Genomic DNA, 19,384 nt, shown 5'->3' with positions numbered 1-19,384 from the left:
TAATACAGTGAATGAGCAATGTTTGTCATATGTATATTTTAATTAGCGCTAGCTAATCATCAAAACCAGGCATTTTAATCTGTGTCTTTCTGCATGGCTAGAGTTGGTGATTTACTATCTGTCTCGCTAATGTTGTTTAGTCTGGCTGTATCTGATCTAGAAGGTAAGTGGAGGCCGCCCATCTTTATACTGATCAAGAACCTTCCACCTACCCAGATTAAACTCCAACCAAATTTGCATAGATGACCACTTACAGTAAAAGTCCAGGTTTTGAGTTGTAAATAATGGAAGTGAGCGAGGTATGGTTTCATCAGGCCTTTTTGCCTCTCACTCTCCCCCCCAGACCTCTCCTGCCGCACCACTCTCTCATTCCTGAAGTGCATTCCACAAACATTAGAAATGCCAAATGGAGGAATTCTTCATCTGGATAAGGGGATTTAGTGAAGTGATCTATTATAAACAGTCTGAGACTGATTGATTTTCTGAAAGCACTAAGGTGATGACATAATGACCTCTGGCTATATGCCACAAAGTGTGTCAACTACATGATGCTGAAATACATCAGAATGTAAGGTCACAGTGCACTTACTACAGCTCATACTTTGGTTTAGGAGGTCTTCAAAACCCTTACCCTAAATATTAAACTTTGGGGTTTAATTTGTCTGCCTCCATTTATTAATCATGTTTGAGGGTCAATAAGACTGAATTTTTTTTTTTTTTTTATAAAGAAATTAAAACTTTAGTAAGGATGCATAATATCCAGATATTTATGATTTTACAAGAGATTTCCATTTCAAATAAATGCAGTTCTTTTGAACTACTTATTCACAAAAGAAACCGGGAAAAATAAATTGGATCACTGTTTCCACAAAAATATTACGCAGCACAACTGTTTTCAACATTGATGATAATAATAATAATAATAATAATAATAATAATAATAGTAATAAATGTTTCTTGAGCACAAATCGGCATATTAGAATGATTTCTGAAGGATCATGTGACACTGAAGACTTGAGTAATGATGCTGAAAATTCAGCTTTGCCATCACAGGGGTAAATTCTATTTTAAAATATATTGAAAGAGAATAGAGTTATTTGAAATTCTAATAATAATTCACAAATTATTGTTGATCAAATAAATACAGGCTTGGTGATCATAAGAGACTTCTTTCATAAAAATGAGTGAAAAAGTCTCCTAAAACACCCAAGCTCCTGCCTAGTATAATGTTAAAAACCACGCAGCTCCACCTTTGCATCGTGACAGTGTTTTGTACAGACAAGTGGCACTCACATTTCACAGTTAAATGCATCACAATAAAGCAAGTCTAAAATTTATGTGTATAAACCACTGAGCGTTGAAGCTTAGGTGCAATTAATTTGCCTTGTTATTGTGAAGCACATTTCTTTAACTCTAGCAGTAAACAAACATCGTTTATGCCACATATGGAGGTTAGTCATAAAGCCTGAAGAGGAGAGTTGCAGACTGAACGCAGCTGTGGAAAGACATTAGTCACGGAGCTGTATGATTCCTGCTAATGACCCCTGCTGACTGCTCTCATTAGTGCAGGTGGAGGATACTTCATTTTACTGACGTCCTGCTCGCCATGTTGCCTCATTTTTTTAAGAAGGGACGAAAGCCTCCTTTCTGTCTGTAAATATTTTGATTTCAATTAACAGTTTCTGTGCAGCATTCATGTAGGACCTGTGAATCTGCACATTTTTGTAGACATTGGAAGATGGAGACCTTTAGAGCCGGCGTACACCACTACTTAAATCCATTGGTAAAAGTCTTTGTATCATGAGTCTATCTGTCATTGTGACTGCCCCTCTGGGCACAATGGCCATGAACCAGTAAGGTAGCACTCAATGGATTTCTTATTATCACTTGAGCTGTGGTTAAGAGTGGATTGGCTTCGAACGCAGCCATTAAACGACGCAGATGTTTCTGGAATCTGTGAGTCTTCAGTTGTTGGCATCTGGCTCATGGCAAGATGGCATCAGAATGCTGCTACGTCCTATTATCCTCTATTCAGCCTATCGACATTTCATTATCCATTCGTGTATTCATGCAGCTCCTCTGCTACAAACTGGACGCTCTATTTAGTATGTGCCAGATGCATTGTTTAGGCAGCAGCTTTACGTATCCGTTGACGTTTCATGAATGGGCCCATCTTTTCCTCTCCTTCTTTGCCTGTGAACAGCCATCATCCAGATGGGTCTTCTTTGAAGAAGGGGAAACTTGCACATATTGTGACGAGTGAAAAATACCAATCGTTGCTATCGTGGCAACCAATAGACACGCTCAGGGAGGAGGGTGGTCGGGATACTTTCTTTTATTATCTCTCTGGCGACGCTGGCAGTTTTATCTCTTATACGTTAGCAGCAGATTGAGCGCTCTGCCGTTGCTGCCTACGGTTTGTTAATCAGTCAGTTCAAGCAGGGTGGATGAGTTCAGAGGGCCTGGTGGGACTGCTCATAATTAATTATTCCCCACACCAACAAACACACAGCGTGACTGGAACTTTAAAGCCAATTGCGGTGATTACGGAGGCTAATAGTATTAAAAGCCAAATTAAGAGATGAGAGAGTACTGCAGTGTAGCCAATGAGAAAGAAGGGCTCGTTTGTGTTTGACCCTCTCCTCCAATCAATCCAATTCATCATTGAAAGCATTAGATAGAGAGAGTGCGAAATTGAAATGGCTGCTAATTGTTTCTTTTGTCAAATAGCTCATTGTCATGCTAATTCTGATATATTAGTAAAGAGTGAGGGTGGCGTGAACCAAAAGTTAAACGTAAACCATTCCTCACCTACTAACGAGAAGTGAGTTGAATTAAATATTGCAATCGTTATAATTTCATATTTTCCAGAAAGCAGTAGAGCCTAATATGTACTTGTTTTCAAATATTATGTACAGTGAAATGATTGTATTATAGCTCTGACTGTATCTTAACTATACCATGTGGCCTTTAAATCATAATTGAGCCTATTTATTTTTGAATGCATGTTCCTGAGCTGTTTGTTAATGAATCATGGAAAAATGTCTTCATACACGTGTGCAAGCAGCGTGATGCAACGCGACAGACTAACTGTTGCAGTGTGGTGCGACTCGTCATCTGGTGTAGACACGATGATAGTCTTTATGCGAATTCAAATGACTTGCTCTTCCTTTCAGACTTCTTTTCTGTTGATATGTAATGGATAATCTTAGCCAATAATAAAATAGTTATTTAGGCATTGTGATAGCAGACTCTAGTGTGTAACGTTGGATAAAAGCACATTTTTTTTCTCATTGAGAACGTTTACATGGACAACAATATTCCGGTTTTAACATGATTAAGAAAATACTCTGATTAAGAATCTACCATGTAAACAGATTTTTGATTACCTTAATCCGGCTAAAGTCATACTCGAAGTAAACACAAATCGAATTAAGATATGTGGAGTATTTCTATTTTAGTCGCATTATTGAAGTGCAGTATAGACATGTACACACCTTAATCACACTATTACCGTCGTGTAGGACCTTTCTCTGCATTTTGCGACAGGATACACACATGGCAGTGGTCAACCGTTTGACGGCAAAGCAAAGAGCATGGCTTCAACAACGCTGTCGTCTGTTTACACGTATAGTATGACAAATCATTAACTGTACTTGAAGCTTTTGTAAAATTAAAAATGAAACACCCAAAACTGTATATGGCATCATAACGAAGACGAACTATGTTAAATTCTGGAGGGGTCGTCGGATGGCGTCGTGTGGGGACGTAATGACGTGTGCCATTAATCGATTTATGTACTATAACGCGTAAAACGGGAACATGAAAGGAATACTGTAAAAGCAACTCATGTAAACACCTTAATCACAATATTGTCTTGTAAATAATTAGATTACTGATGTCCATGTAAACGTAATCACTGACTATGTTTACATGCACACGAATAATGCGATTATTTCCAATAATCAGAGCAAGGACTTTAATGGCATTATGTTGTTTACACGTCGAGCAAAGCTCTTCACTCCAGTTTACATTCAATTTCCATTATTTGTATTATTCCCTAAGAAATGCATTGCTTTCTTCCCCGCCATCGTTTCTAATCTGCATATTACTGCAGGTGCGTGTCACATCCTTCATGTACGTCATGAGCACATGCGCACTTTATACAAGCTACGACTGTAACTGCTTGTGTAAAGTGTTATGTTAAACTGATATTTGATCTGTTCAAGTATCATGAGACTTAATTAAAACTACCAGTACAATTATAAAGCTTTTTTGAAGCACTCCTGATAACATTATTAAATCTTTTAGATTTGTGTCAAGCAGTCAAATACAGTTTTTAATATCTAGGCTTCTCAGACATGTCCACACAGGATTACTCTATTGACTTTCCTACTTGGTAATCAAACTAGTGGACATTTTGACTGTTCTAGGATGGATTTAAAGATGCCTCAAGTCCTGTAACTAGATCTAGATTTTCCAGATCAGGTGATTGACACTCTATCCAGTTGTGTGTTGTCCTCAACCGGGTGTCACATTACCCAAGGCCACCACAGCATGAGGACTGTCTAACAAGTCAGAGCTGGCTTTCACTAACCAATTCAGAAAGTGTTACTGAGACCTGTTACAAAGACTGTAATTTGACCAATTAGCCCTGTGGCTAGCACACTGCCGTCTGGTCAGAAAACAAAGCTGACCTGCTGTCATGTTAATCGAACCATTAAAGCTTGTGGGATTGCAGGGATGAGGTGAACGGAAGAAATGACCCCTCACAATATTGCATTTGTGCTGTGCTGGTTGCAATTTGTGTAGCGGCTCTGCTTCTACAAGCTGCTCGAGTGTTATTGCATCGTTTGTCAACGTTTGGAAGTGTCCGAACTTCCAGAGTCATGCCAAGCTGTGTTGATCCAGCATCAGACTCGTGGACTGCTCATCTGTCAGTCTGAAAGGCAAACAGTGAGCTCTTGCACCAGGACAGGCAGGATTTAGTGGAGGGTAGAGCGAGTTTGGCCGGGTATCAGTCGGGCAAAGTTGCATGTTTGGCCTGCTGCGTTTCTGTCTATTTTCGGTGGCTCTGACTCACAGTATCCCATGGTTACCAAACACACAAGAGGCCAATGAGGTTTTGGCTGGCCAATTACCATGGCAGTGATGGAGGGGGGAAAAAATGAAGAGAACAACAAGAGCTAGCAAAAAAATGGACGGGGGAGAGAGGGGGTATCGAGGGCACCGTCAGGATGCCAAACGTAGCTTATTATCATGCAAGGGACTCCGTAATCTCGGCTGCCTTCTCCCTGTCTGTTTATCTGGTCTGAGACTGACTCGTCTCCTGCAGTTCTGGGCTTTGAGTGCAATGGTGTCCGCCAGGATTTGGTGCCTACTGCGCCAGACTGCCCAGTGGCCCTGCCAGAACTGCTGCTCTGTTTACAACAGATAGGAAGTGCTCATTAGAGGGCTCATAAGTCATTTATGACTGCAGAGATTTTTATTATCTGGTGAGGGACTCACTGTCAACACATTGACACAGTATTCGGTGGTGTATTTACTCCAAGCAATGGCATATTTGTAACGTAAAACTGCTGAACAAGGTCTCCAGTTTCATTCTTTTCATTTTCTGATTTTAATTCAGTTGAATTGTATGTTTGAGACTTGTTATTTAAAAGGGAACTCTATTTACATGTCTCGTTCAAGTCAGATTACAAAATTATTCTGGTGAAAGGAATGGAATATGACAAGATGACAGTTCCTGGTTTTGAGAAGGCTCTTTCTTGTCGCTCTCTTAAACTGATTTCGAGTTTCCCAGTGAGTTTGTAGAATAGCTTTGACATCCTCTGTGCAGAGGTTACGCCATATCCCTCAGATATTGTTTTGGAGACAGGGGGGAATATAATGCCATTTAGGCAAATTAAAGGGCGGCCAAGAGACTTGGCATTGAACAGCGGAGACTGTATCCTGTGGGCCGGGGGAGACCGCAAATTCCTCATAGGATTACAGGATTAGGAATCTGAAAGGTGATGCAGTTTCTCACAGATGGGGAAATAAAAAGGACAAGGCTGGCAGAGGAGCGATCCCTCATTAATGTCTGCTTCCCTTTAATTAAAAACTACTGATTGAATGATATTGGAGAGGATTAGGCTGAGGGATGACTCCTGAAACACACTCGCACACATACGAGTCTTCCCATAGCATGCTGGGAAATCTTAGGTGAGGGCTGTGCACGGCAGATAAAAGTCTTGCCTGCCAGGCTATTTCAAGAGCCGGTGAGGACTTAAGTGATGCATTACTCTTGGCTGATTAGAGAAGGAACAAAAAAACACTTCCAAATAGTGTGAGAGGTTGGCAGGTCACCATTATAAGGTTTGCCAATGGACTGCATAATTGTCTGTGGTCATTTAACCTGTCAAAGGTAGCTCCTGTGGTTCTCAAATTGGTTTTAAGAACAATAAATTATTCCCTGCATTTTTGGCACTACTATTCATAAAACAGTGGAGAACAGGGGTTCTTTTAAAATTAGGGGGTGATGAGAGAGAAACAGAATTGGGAAATGTTACAAGCCAGGTTTGAGCTCCCATTGCCAGGCTCAATAGGTCAGAGCACATGTACTAGCTAACATGTATTAATGCACATTAGAACACCTTAGAAACCACTTAGGATTGTCCTGAAAATGACCCACAACACCCTTGCACTGTGGTGGCACGTTTTACAAGGACAAGTACCACCCAAAATCTAGTTGTTTTTGTTTACATGATTTTCAATCATCAGTTAAGTCATTATTTAATCATACCTAAGGTGACTAAAATTTTACATCAAGCAAGACATGCCATCATAAGTGTAATCTGCTTTTTCTCTGTTATATTTTGTTCGGCTCAGTTCATCTCACTTTCACTGTTGTTTGGAAACAGGTCTTTCATCACTCCAGGATGTCATCTTTCAAGGGCACTTACATAAACTCTTTTCCCACATTTGTCTTTCCATGCATTTCTTTGGTTTATGTAAGAAATCCTTTCATTCGCTGTGCTCTGACCCAAACAAACCAGACTCCAGGAGACTAAATTATCTTCTACTGATGTAATCAGATGTGCGAGTGCCAAAGTAGCAACTTATTCCTACAACTTTCTTTTAAAGCTCTTTAAGCTTTAAACATTTAAAGACACTTTGCACAGTGGTTCTTAGCAGTTTTTTTAATTCTCCGTTTTTCATTTTCATTTTCATTTAATGCTGTAACATAAATAGGTACAAGCAGTGTTTTCTAAAGGTGCATTTTGCATTTGGTCTTTTTTTGTGTCTTTCCTGTTTTGAGCCTGTTGAAAACACTGGGACCCCAGATGTAAACTAATCTGAAACCGCAGCATAGACTGTCTTAGCCTCAGCTGCAAGAGATCTGAAATGGAAGTTGACCTGCTGAAAAACAAAACTGTGGTTAAACTTCATTACCGCCTGTAGCTGTTGGCTTTGAAAACAGGATGGCTTTACAGAACATATCCTAGTATCAAGTGCTGATCTTGCAATACGTTATTTCTAACAGACCAAACCACAAGTCTCAAAGGCTTGCACAATAGTGCACAGTATTATATGCTTTCAGTAGGTGTGGCCCACAAGCTGAGAACTTGGCAGCAAAACAGTAGTTGTTATCAGTAACAACTTGTAGGTTCCTAGTTATAGTTTTTTTTTTTTATATGGGGTGTGAATGTTTCTCTTTCAAGTTACCTAGTGTAATAATATGAAGAGCATGTGAATGCTTATATAATGTTGACATAATGTTGGTCCATTTTCTAAATTCTTTCTTTTGTCTTTCATTTTCAGACCTACGAGAGGCATTATAAACTTGTGGATAAAACTGACAATGTGATGATGGATAACGCGAAACCAAAGCATGAGTCTAAAAGCAGTGACATTCACCACCTTGACTGGACAAAGCCGTTGGATACTGTTGAAGATGCAGCGTCCCAAGAACAACACAGGACAGAACTAGAATCAAAACGAGAATCAGCGTGCACCAACAAGAGCCCTTTGTCTGAGCCCAACGCCCCATTCTCAAAATCGCAAATTAAAAAGGTCACAGACAGTTCATCTGGAAGTCTCTTTGCTTCTGCCGTGTCTTCCCCAAGCACTGACTCACTAGCATCATCTCCAGTTGATACAGTAATGAGTCCCCCAGCTGACTCAAGTCTGTTCTCTTTAAGTAAAGACAGAGGTTTGCAGGAAGTCACTGAGCAAGTTTTTGGGAACATCAAACGTAAATATGGAAGAAAAGACCCAATGAAGACCACACATAGTTTAGGCCTTCAGTGGGCCAAAAAGATGGACAGAGATACTGAAAACCAAGATAGTGCTAAGGAGAAACAAGCATACAACACTGATAAAAGTGAATTTGAGACAGAGGAGTCTGAGAAGGCAAGCAATAGACCAGATGATGAGAATAAGACATCAAGCTGTGGCATTCATCATGCAGATGAATCTAGAAGTAAAAAGCGAAGAAACAGAAAAGTAGGTGACGATAACAACTTGTTATCTGATACACAAACCACACAGAAAGCTGAGAAGATTGATAAAACTGACCAAGGGAGCACAAAACCTAAAATTACAAAGAAAATAGAATTCAGTGCACCAAAACAATTTGGTGTAAATTTACGGGAGAGTGAGGAAGACAGTGCTGAGACGATGACTGATGATGTTGAGATGTTTCAGAAGAGGCAGAGGAAAACACCAGCTGGGAGACAAAGATCAGTGATTGATGCCGACAAGCAAACAGAGGGTAGGCAATCAAAGGTCAAGGACAGGTGGTCTTATTTAAAGTCTCAGAACTCCTCTCCTCATAAAGACTTGAATCAATCTCTGTCCATTGAAGAGCCACCCTCTGCCTTCCCTATTACCCCATCCAGCCCACTCTACACAAACACAAACAGTTTGACAGTCATTACCCCAGTCAAGAAGAAACGTGGCCGGCCCAAAAAACAGCCGTTACTTACGGTGGAGACAATTCACGAAGGAACTGCAACAAGCCCCGTTAGCCCTATCGCCCAAGATTCATCTAGTACTTCAAAAAGGAGAAAGAAGCATAATATGTCGAAATTGGTGCAGTTGGCCTTCAACAAATCCCCTCCTGCACAGCAGTTAAAACTCAAGAAATCAGGTCAAGAAGGTGTCCTTAAAAAGAGGGCAACTAAGAAAATGAAACTGGTTAAGATGCAGAGCATTTTGAATGAGCTTTTGACCACTTCTAGTCCTGGCAATCTTGCCTTGAAGTCCAGTGTTCCGGTTTCAAATGCCATGTCGACTGTGGCATCGACAATCGAGGCCCGTTTTGGCAAGCAAATCAATGTCAGCAAGCGTGGGACTATTTACATAGGCAAAAAGCGGGGAAGGAAGCCCAGAATCGATCTTCATACCCAGCAAAATGAGCACAAAGCCAGTGATAAGCACTCGTTGCCTATTTCCAGTCCATTTGAGAACCCTCTAGTGCCTTCTAATACATCATCCACAACCGGAATGCCTTCTCCCAGGGTCATGCATTCTTTTTCTTCTCACTCTGCAGTAGGTGGGACGGCTCACCCTGCCACCATGGATACCAGCCAGCATGACCTGAAGACAATGCCAAATCTACAGCCTATCAGTGCATTGCCCACGAAAACGCATAAGGGCTCGCTTAGTAGTAACTGGAAGCTGTCTCCCCCGAGACTAATGGCCAACTCACCATCCCACCTGTCTGAAGTGGCTTCCATCAAAGAAGTCACCCTGTCTCCAGTTAGCGAGTCCCACAGTGAAGAGACAATCCCTAGTGATAGTGGAATTGGCACTGACAACAACAGCACATCAGACCAGACCGAGAAAGGCCCGGCATCCCGCCGGAGATACTCATTTGATCTTTGCAGTTTTGATGCCGCTGAGACCGCTGTTTTAGAGGCAAAGAGCAAAGCAGCGAGGGGGCACTACCAGAAGCGCGTGACTGGAGTCACTGTGGAAAATTTCTTTGCTCAGGAGAGCCTGAAGAAGCAGAAACATCGGAGGAAACGCAAGGCCCTCCAGAGCCGGGATGACCTGCAGTTTATGGCTGACCTGGAGGAGCTGGTTAGCAAATTCCAGGTCTTCCGAATCGCCCACCGCAGCTACAAGTTCTACCATGAAAATTCCTATCCCAGCATATTCCGTCTCAACTTTGACCAATGCTATCCTATGCCATACTATCCCTACGACCCTGTGCACTATCTTCGCAGGAGCTCCGATAAGTCAAAAAGGAGGCGTGGTCGGCCAGCCAAGTCAAACGAGCCAATATCAAAGATGCCTTTTATTCAAGGATTTGGCTGCCCAGTGCCTGGTGGCAATTACTATGCACCCTACGCGATGCCTTATTCATCCATGCCTCTTGCCACAAGTATGGTAAACATGGGCTATTACGGTCAGTACCCTTCACCCTTGTACTTATCTCACGCACTTGGACCTTCAGCCTCTCCTCTCATGAGGCCACCAGTCCCTCCACCAAAGTTCTACCCTGGTGTGTCCTCTAGTCTCGCTGCTCCTAGCAGACATCGAGCAAAGAATATGCCACATGAGATGCCTTCATCTAGAATGACCGACTCCCATCACCCTTCAAGCAGCTGTATGGAAAGTGTCTGTCTCCACAAACGCAAGCACAAGCACAAGTACAAACACAAAGAGGATCAGTACATCCCACAGAGGGAGGACCTCGGCGGGCTCTTCAGTGGAACCCAGAGTCCTGCCTTCCTCAACCTCTTGAACGAGAGACTCGAGAAGAACTCTCTGTCCAAACTGAAGGACAAGCAAAGAGGCAAGCAAGGCACAGATGCTTCGCCAAAAGCTTCCAGGAACTGCTTTGAAGTAGACACGCTCTCATTATCCTTATCTGACTCTCAGCATTGTAAACGCATTCGAGGAGAGACACTGAACAACTTCCTGAACATCTGCACTAGACAACCGCACGAGCGCCTGCGAGCCAGCCAGGACCAGTCGCTGGACTTGTTCAAGAGGCAGCACTTAGGAGATGATGATTCTAGCATTCACATCAGGAGGCATGGCTTGCATGACTTTGCAGCATACAGAGAAGGAAGCATGGCATCTTTCCAAGGAGGCAGAGAAGAGAGGACCGAGCAGATATATCAGTGCTCCAACACAGCTATAGCAGGTAAAAAAAAAAAAAAAAAAATCTCTGTATATAGATATATACTGCATATAAAAAGACAAATCCAAGATCAATACAAGACATTGATTCCCGTTTTTTGTTACCGCACAGTGATTAGTTGGATACAAATGAAATTGTGTTCTGCTTTTAAGTACAAATGTGCTTTCTGAACACTTTGTATGCTGTTCTCGGTACATCTGGCAAGCAAAGTGTAATGCATGGATGGAGACAACTATAATTCACAAATTTCTCTTTCCTCCCTTTTCACCCCTGCCTGCCAATGGTTTTTTTCTTAGAGATATATTATTCACACGTTTTGATTTATATTCTACAGACATGCAATAAAAAACCTTGCCTCTTGTTAAAAGAGCTGGAGAGAAGCCAGAGGTTTAATGAATCCAGTCTACTCCACTGAAGGGGAATTGCAAGCCCTAGGCACAGTTAGATTACATTTTCACTCCCCTAGGGGAACTATGAGGATGACTCACATTCTGCCTGCTACCACCCACCTCCATGAATTAACTCGATGCTTCAAAGAGCTAGTTTGTTGTACTTAAACAGAGAAATATGACATACATCTCACCTAAGTGTACATCTGTGTTGATTTCAAAGAACAGATTTAGATAAGCATGTTTTGACAGAATTGCTTTTTTATGGCAGTCACATTTTTTGCCAGTGGCACTGTAGCTAACATGCAATAAATTGCAGCAAAATGGGGGTTTTATATGCTCAAATTTGCATTTAAGGTCACATCTCATTTACGATTAATTAGTTCTATTTGCTATGAATTCACGGCATGACGACAGCACCTTTTTTTTATAATAAGGCTATTAATCATTGTGATGGGAGTATCTAGTTCGGAGCAGATGTTTTTCCATAAAAGCATTATATCATGTTGCCTAACTTTACTATGTCCCAATCAAAGCTACAAAACAATCAATGTAACATGTATGTCTGTGTGTGTATAGATAGATAGATGGATAGATTGAACACACATGATTTTAATTTTAGCAATTAATTATGTCTGGGTTCTCATAGGTACATTCCACAAAGAATAAGGTGATGCAAAATGCTAAATAAACGTCTTCATTAGAAACATCCCCCTCTAACAGGCTTTTGAAAGTAATTCATCATACATCAGTGAGCACATATGGTACAGATTGAAATTCTGACGGGGCTCTCAATGTACAGATCTTTCAACTCTCTAAACCCTCTTTAAGTAAGGCAGGCTTTAACGTAAAACTTAATGCCACTCATTTGCTAGCACAGGAATTACACAAAGGATTTCCCTTTGATCGTACTAGTATAGCGTTTCATCTTTCTTTACACTGCATACAAGTTGTGCTCCTACTTAGACTCCAGCAAGCAAGAAAACCCCTATTAAAACCATTACTAATGCCAGTGCATGATGGGTTTTCAAGCAGGTCTGCACCCGCATTTGCTTAACGTAAATTTTGTATTAAATGAGTAGCTTGGCTTGAAAGTCGACTAGAGAATTTGCAGGGGCAAAAAATGTGATCTTACACCACTGTATTTTTTTGTAAATCGCTTACCTTTGAACTGTGGAATTCGGTTGCCATGGCAACAGGAAGTAGGCCTCCACTACCGTGTAGAGCGGAGCTGTGGGGACAGCGGCGAGGCAAGTCCATAAATTGCTGCCTCTAATGAAAACATTGTGCACAGGATGCAGGTAGAGATTTCAGGGAATAAATGAGTTGTGACACTCCCTTTGAAAATGAATGTCTCTGTCCAATGATTTGTTGGCACTTGGGAAGACTCTGCAAGTTTCCCAGTGATAAACTGAGGCCAGAGAGGGAAGAGCTCATGTTTAGTCAGGCACACATTTTACTTTATTGAAACCAAATGGGCTGAAGGAGCCCATGCACAGCTGGTTAGTGACCCATGCACCCATTTTTTGTTTGTTTTGTTTTAACTTGCATCCAAAATAGCCCTGGTGAGCTTCAATTGAATGATATTCATTGCTTAAACTGAAATGCCTCGTTTATAAAGTGTGGTTGCTTTGATGGATTATGAATTATTATGGTGCATATCCTGTTCTTGGGTTTGCACAGGTGCACTCTTAAGACAGTCTTAAGAGAAACCTGGAAATGCATAGAACGCCCCTGATCTCGAACATCTTCCACAATTACAGCTTCCATGTTTGTTTTCATGGAAACCTACCAGATGGAGTGGCAATCAACAAGAAAAGAGAAAAAGAGACCTCTCCAGAGATATGAAAAGAGTGCAGGAGAGATCTTAGATGTGGAACACACATTTTAGGCAGCTTTAGGCTGTCTGAACTCATTTCAAACGAGGCTGCCAGAAACCCAGCATTTCCTCTGGTCTGGGCTTCCTTCCAAAGCTCCAACGTGAAGTGTAGAGGCAGTAAATTAATCACAAATGTATCTGAGGCCTCATAGTTTATTACTCACATTTACAGACGCATCTATTCATTGTGAATGCGAGCACTGACTTTATTCACTGATAGACTGATAAGTGGGAGGTTCCTGATGTTTCCTTATTATGTGCATGGATGCAGTTATCCACATGTCAAGTGTTAAGTGAGCTGTTGCTTCACATGCTTCTCCTCTTGTGGGGCATTTTTCACGTATTCGCTTATTAACGCTTCGTCCTGTTAGACTGACAGCCGATAATGATAAACGGCATGACTCAACAAGCTTGGCTGTATCGGTTGCTATCAGATCTGTATATACAGGAATATTTATACACCAGCTAATACAAATTAGAGTGTTGACACATTGGATTGTCACATCATTAAGCACAGAAGAAAGTTTGTCTCTCTCGGTCTGGCTGCATACGTCATGACTCACTCTGGGGTCTTGAGTTTACTTTAGAAATATCACTGCTTCAGCTAGCGAGATGATGTGCGAATCAATTATATTATAACAAACGACTGGCCAAATGTTTACCAGACTGGCTTAGCACATTTGTCACAATCAGTGTCTCATTGTAGCCAGGGATGGGAACCATAAAGAATTTCATTATTCCAGTTTTGATACCTCTTTTAACGATTCCAGGTCCTTAATAGTTTCGTTAATGATTCTTTTAGTACTTTTAGGGACTAAATATTTGGGACAAAGAAATGCAATTCTGTTGCCAAATGATGAGATAATTGTAATAATAAATTATTTTTAAAAAGTTTTTGCACAATGACTTTTTAATGACTTTTTAAATGTCTTTTTAAAAGACAGGCGGTATTAATGCAGTCCAATTATTGGCCTTAAAGGGATAGTTCCCCCCAAAATTTAAATTCTGTCATTAATTACTCACCCTCATGTCGTTACAAACCCGTAAGACCTTTTTTCATCTTCGGAACACAAATGAAGATATTTTTGATGAAATCCAAGAGTTTCTGTCCCTCTGTAGACAGCAAAACAGCTGAAATGCTCAAGGCCCAGAAAGGCAGTAAGGACATCATTAAAATGTTGCTATGAAGCTGTTGTTATGTGTTACTGTCTATGGAGGATCAGAAAGCTCTTGGATTTCATCAAAAAATATCTTAATTTGTGTTCCAAAGATGAACGGAGGTCTTGAAGGTTTGGAACGACATGAAGCTGAGTAATTAATGACCGAATGCAATTTTTTGGATGAACTATACATTTAAGGACACACTGTCAAATGAACAACCAATTACCGATTAAATCTCATTGATTTCTTTTGTCCTTTCCTCTCCAGACCCCAGTTCCTACAAGAGGAGGCACAAGCACAAAGAAGTGGACGAGATCCAGTGTGACATGCGAAAAATGTGTGCCTTCTCCAAGATCCTCACCACCAAGAAGAACCTGGATCATGTCAACAAGATTTTGAAAGTCAAGAGGCTTCAGAGGCAGGCCAAGACTGGGAATAACATGGTGAAGAGACGCAGAGGGAGGCCGAGGAAGCAGCCGCTTTCTTTCGAGGAGGGATTACTGGGTCAGATGCCAGTTCTAGAAAAGTGTGTGGATCTTCCTGGGAAGAAGAACCTTCACACTGGTCTGGTTCCTGCTCAGCTTGAGTTCTCCAATCACGACTCCATCACAGACGCCATCGAGTCAGTGGTACACATGGCCAGATCCCAATCCAACATGCAATCCATGCAAGGAGGCAAGCACTGGCACAAAGTTCAGCCAGAGCTCCAAATCGAGCGGCCAAACCGCAAAGGAAGAGGGAACAAGAGAGAAGAAGCTACTCTCACCTCACATTAGAGAATTCATGACGGTGCACTGTGAGTTAGCCTTGTGCTTGGGTCCTTGTATCATTTTTTTTTTTTTCTGTTTATTTTGATCTGAATTCTACTGACACATTTTAATGGGCATTCGCTGAGAATTTGGATCATGGTTGTGGTCTAAAAGCTCCGCTTTCGGTTTGTACGATTCAATCACCATACTTTTTTATTGGTCTCAAGGAGACAAACTGAACTTTTACTCTCCCAAAGCCCATAACCACGAGGATGTTGAAACTATGGCTTTAGCCATAATCTACCAGCACATGTAAATGAACTTCAATGACAGTACTGTGCACTTTTTTTTCTTTCTCGTTTTTTGTTTCACTCAAGCACAAAGCACAGATCTTCTGGCAAAGGTTGATTTCGAACAAGAGGTCACCGGTAACTCACTGCTAACACACATGCTTACATAGGCTTGCCTGCGCTCAGGTGTGTTTCAGGCATGAACTAATGGCAATACTTTTGGATGAAACCCTTTTCAGTGATGTTTTGATGGCTATCAGTTCACTGTACATAGAAAACATATTCTACTAACATTTCAAATTCAAAGTATTTTAGATCTACCTATACTGTCAGCATATCAAATCAAAAACCATATAAAGTTTGAAATGTTTTTTTGTTCTGTTTTTAACCAAATAGAAGTAGAAGGCTTGTTCAAATGGAAAAACAAAACATATTTAGTCGTGTAATCTTAACGAAGTGGAATCACTGCAGATCGAAGGCTTGTTGAAGACACAGGACATCAAAACACATCCCAGTAGTCAATGAAAAATGCTACGGTTGCATTTAAAACCAACAAAGCACTTATTTCTTTTCTTTCTTTTTTGTAGGAACAAGTTTGAGTGGGCTGAAGTTGTACACAGTGTCAGAGTTGGTTTTTCGCTTTAAATAATAGTGAGCATCTGGACGATATTTTCATGATCTGACTGGAAATCAAGGTCTTATTCGAGTCGCCTTCTCCAGAGTCTCTTTCGAGAATGTGCCTGCTCTTGTTAACGAAACAATAATAGTATATCTATAATACCTGTCAGTATTAGATATCCACATGACCAAAGTTTCAGTGTAGTCGTGTATCATAGAATAGATGGGTTCAGTTTAGCTGCTCGTTTATATTACTATGAATGGTGTGGTGGTGTGCTTATATGTCGATTAGTGTGTCGTTTGGATTGGAAAAATAAACCCGAATGTATGCTGAAGACTATTTAGGTGATCGTCCTGAGCATAGGACATCACAAACTAATCAGACACATGTCCTACGCTGTTTTAGCTTCGATTTGGAATCAGGATAGGTTTGAATGTGGTCCTAATTTGAATAGCTTTCCACTTGTTAGTTTTTTCATATATGTGCCTTATGTTTGTCTATAAATCCATAACATGTTCAGGTACTAGAACACATAATGGCAAGATATCAGTCTAGAATGTACATAGATATAATTTGCTGCCCTGGTTGTAATGTGTTTATCATTTCGGTACGCCTTCTACAGTATAACAGGCTTCGTTTGAACTATACAAATACATACACACACACACACACACACACACACACATATATATCCAGTTCAGTGACCAGACACCACATCTAGTGCACCTGAAGATGCTCAAAATATCTCTCTAACCAAACCCACGCAGGGTTTTTGACATGAATACATGCTTATTTACTATGCATCAGGTTATTGCTGTGAATCCACTGACGCATAGCTTTCTAGCATCAACTCCTTTGTAAGCTTTCTGTTAAATGAAGTGGTCTTACTGAAGTCTGAACAGTACTAAAACTGACTATCATTTCTTTTGCAATTGTCTAGGGGAGGAAAATCAGCCTCTAAGCAGTGCAGCCTTAATCAAATGTTCATTTCGACAAGTTGTAGTCCCCTGTAAATAGTCTACCATCTGTAGGTTGCTGTATAGCTGCGTGAATCATGCCTAAGAATCATGTCTATATGTTGCACTCCCAGTTGTCCAAAGCAGGACGCGTAGAGTGGCTGAAGACGCCATCAAGCATACTGTCCTCGTGATAACTCGCAGTGCATTAAAGCTAAAAGAAACAATATATGCCGGCAGCTATTTGCCTCAGCCAGTTGTACTGGACCTTTTGTAGGATGCGTCCATTCGCGCTAAACACCTGCGAACATTGCCAAAAATGTTGACCTTTTATTAGTGCTTTAAGCACCGAAAGCTATGTTTTCAAACAAAATGTACACCGTAGCAGTTTTCCGAAATAGGTTAGTCAGACGTGGCTTTGGTAACAAGGCCTGGCAGCTCAAATTTGCTCGGCTTCTATGATTTTTAAATGCCAGATATATTTTCTCCACCAGCTGATAAGTGGTGCCTTGTGAAGTTCCGTGTATTTTTTTATGTTCCTGCTCCTAAGCGACTTTGTGTCGAGTAAACATCACCGAGGTCACCGAGAGAATGTCATCCACTCAAACGTAGTGTCGTATTTTAGTTTGTATTGCTATTAATGAAGTTATAATACAAGTGAAGTGTTAATCGAAAGTAATATTCCTAACAAGGACACAACAAATGCTCTTATCGCTCTCTAAATTCATACATATGGTGTTACGACCAGTTTGATTTCTGTATCTGCATGCTCTATTTGATTGTATGCATACAAATTTTGAAGAAGTCGAGAAGTATTGAATTTCGATTTGAATAAGATCTTATACATTGTTTGATATGTTTTTTTGTAATGGATTTTAAATTCATAAAGCATTTTGTACATTGTATGGATATTAAAAACAATTAGCAAATAATGGACGTATATAGAAAAGAATAAATACTGATATACACAAACATATGCATTGTACATAGAATGTATGTATACACATTCATGTTTTGTGTAACTGTGTATACAGACATGTTTATAAATACAAGTACTAGCCTGTACATATGTACATACATATAAGCTTGCATGTGTTTGGTCATGTTTGCCGTTCATGATCTTGTAGTTTTATTTTTTTATTTCTTCTTTTTCTTACTGTAAAGCTCATTTGTGCAGCCATCTCCGGTGAGCAGTATTGAGCACTTAAAATACAGTTGAACTTGTTCATGTCATTCATTGTGCAAAAAAAGAATAAATGAATTTATCGAGAGCTCACTTCAGTGTCTTTGCCTTTTTTGCATAGTTGTTGATATTCTAGTGACACTGAGCAATCGGTTTATATTTTAGAATATTTAATACTGTCATTCAAAATTTGGGGCCAGTGAGGTGTTTTTGTTTTTTTGTTTTTTTAGCACTGATGCTAAAAGTGACAATGTAATGTAACAATGTAAAACTCTTTAATATTTCCAATAAATGCTTTTTGAAATTCATCAAACTTTATCAAATAAGTAGTGCTGTCAAACGATTAATCGTGTCGCATCCAAAATAAAAGTTTTTGTTTACATAATATATGTGTGCGTACGGTCTATATTTATTATGTATATATAAATACACACACATGCATGTATACATTTAAGAAAAATGTTATGTTTAAATATTAGATATATTTATATATAATATAAATTATATGAATATAAATATATACATGTGAATACATAAATATTTTCAAAATATTATACTGTATGTATAATATACATTGGTGGTGGTTGAGGAGATTCCCCAGAAAAGCGCTATATAAATGTAACAAATGACTATTATTAATTATGTGTGTTTGTATTTATATTTATATATATATATATATATATATATATATATATATATATATATACATATACACATTAGTGCTGGGCAACGATTAATCATTTAATCATTGTGTGTATTTATTATGTATATATGAATACACACCCATGTATGTATATATTTAAGAAAAATGTGTTATGATTATATATTAAATATATTTATATATCATATAAATTATATTAATAAATATATACATGTAAATACATGTAAATCTTTTCAAAATATATACTGTATGTGTGTGTCTTTATATACACATAATAAATATACACAGTACACACAGATATATTATATAAACAAAAACTTTTATTTTGGATGCGATTAATCGCGATTAATCGTTGCCCAG

The 19,384-nt window shown here is 39.8% G+C and overlaps 1 protein-coding gene across 1 annotated transcript in view; it reads left to right on the top strand.

Moving 5' to 3' along the window:
* The window catches only part of setbp1 (SET binding protein 1), a 54,265-nt gene extending 35,809 nt beyond the window's left edge, over positions 1–18,456 (top strand). The window contains exons 3-4 of the mRNA XM_058775835.1: positions 7,804–11,140; positions 14,834–18,456. Coding sequence (XP_058631818.1) covers positions 7,804–11,140; positions 14,834–15,342 — 3,846 coding nt within the window. The 3' untranslated portion in view covers positions 15,343–18,456. The remainder of the gene's footprint in view (positions 1–7,803; positions 11,141–14,833) is intronic.
* Positions 18,457–19,384: the final 928 nt, after the last annotated feature.

Source organism: Onychostoma macrolepis, chromosome 05 (genome assembly GCF_012432095.1).
Source record: "Onychostoma macrolepis isolate SWU-2019 chromosome 05, ASM1243209v1, whole genome shotgun sequence".
In the NCBI taxonomy this organism is placed as follows: Eukaryota; Metazoa; Chordata; class Actinopteri; order Cypriniformes; family Cyprinidae; genus Onychostoma; species Onychostoma macrolepis.
Note: the sequence above shows the minus strand (reverse complement) of the source record. Positions and strands in the feature narration are given on the sequence as shown.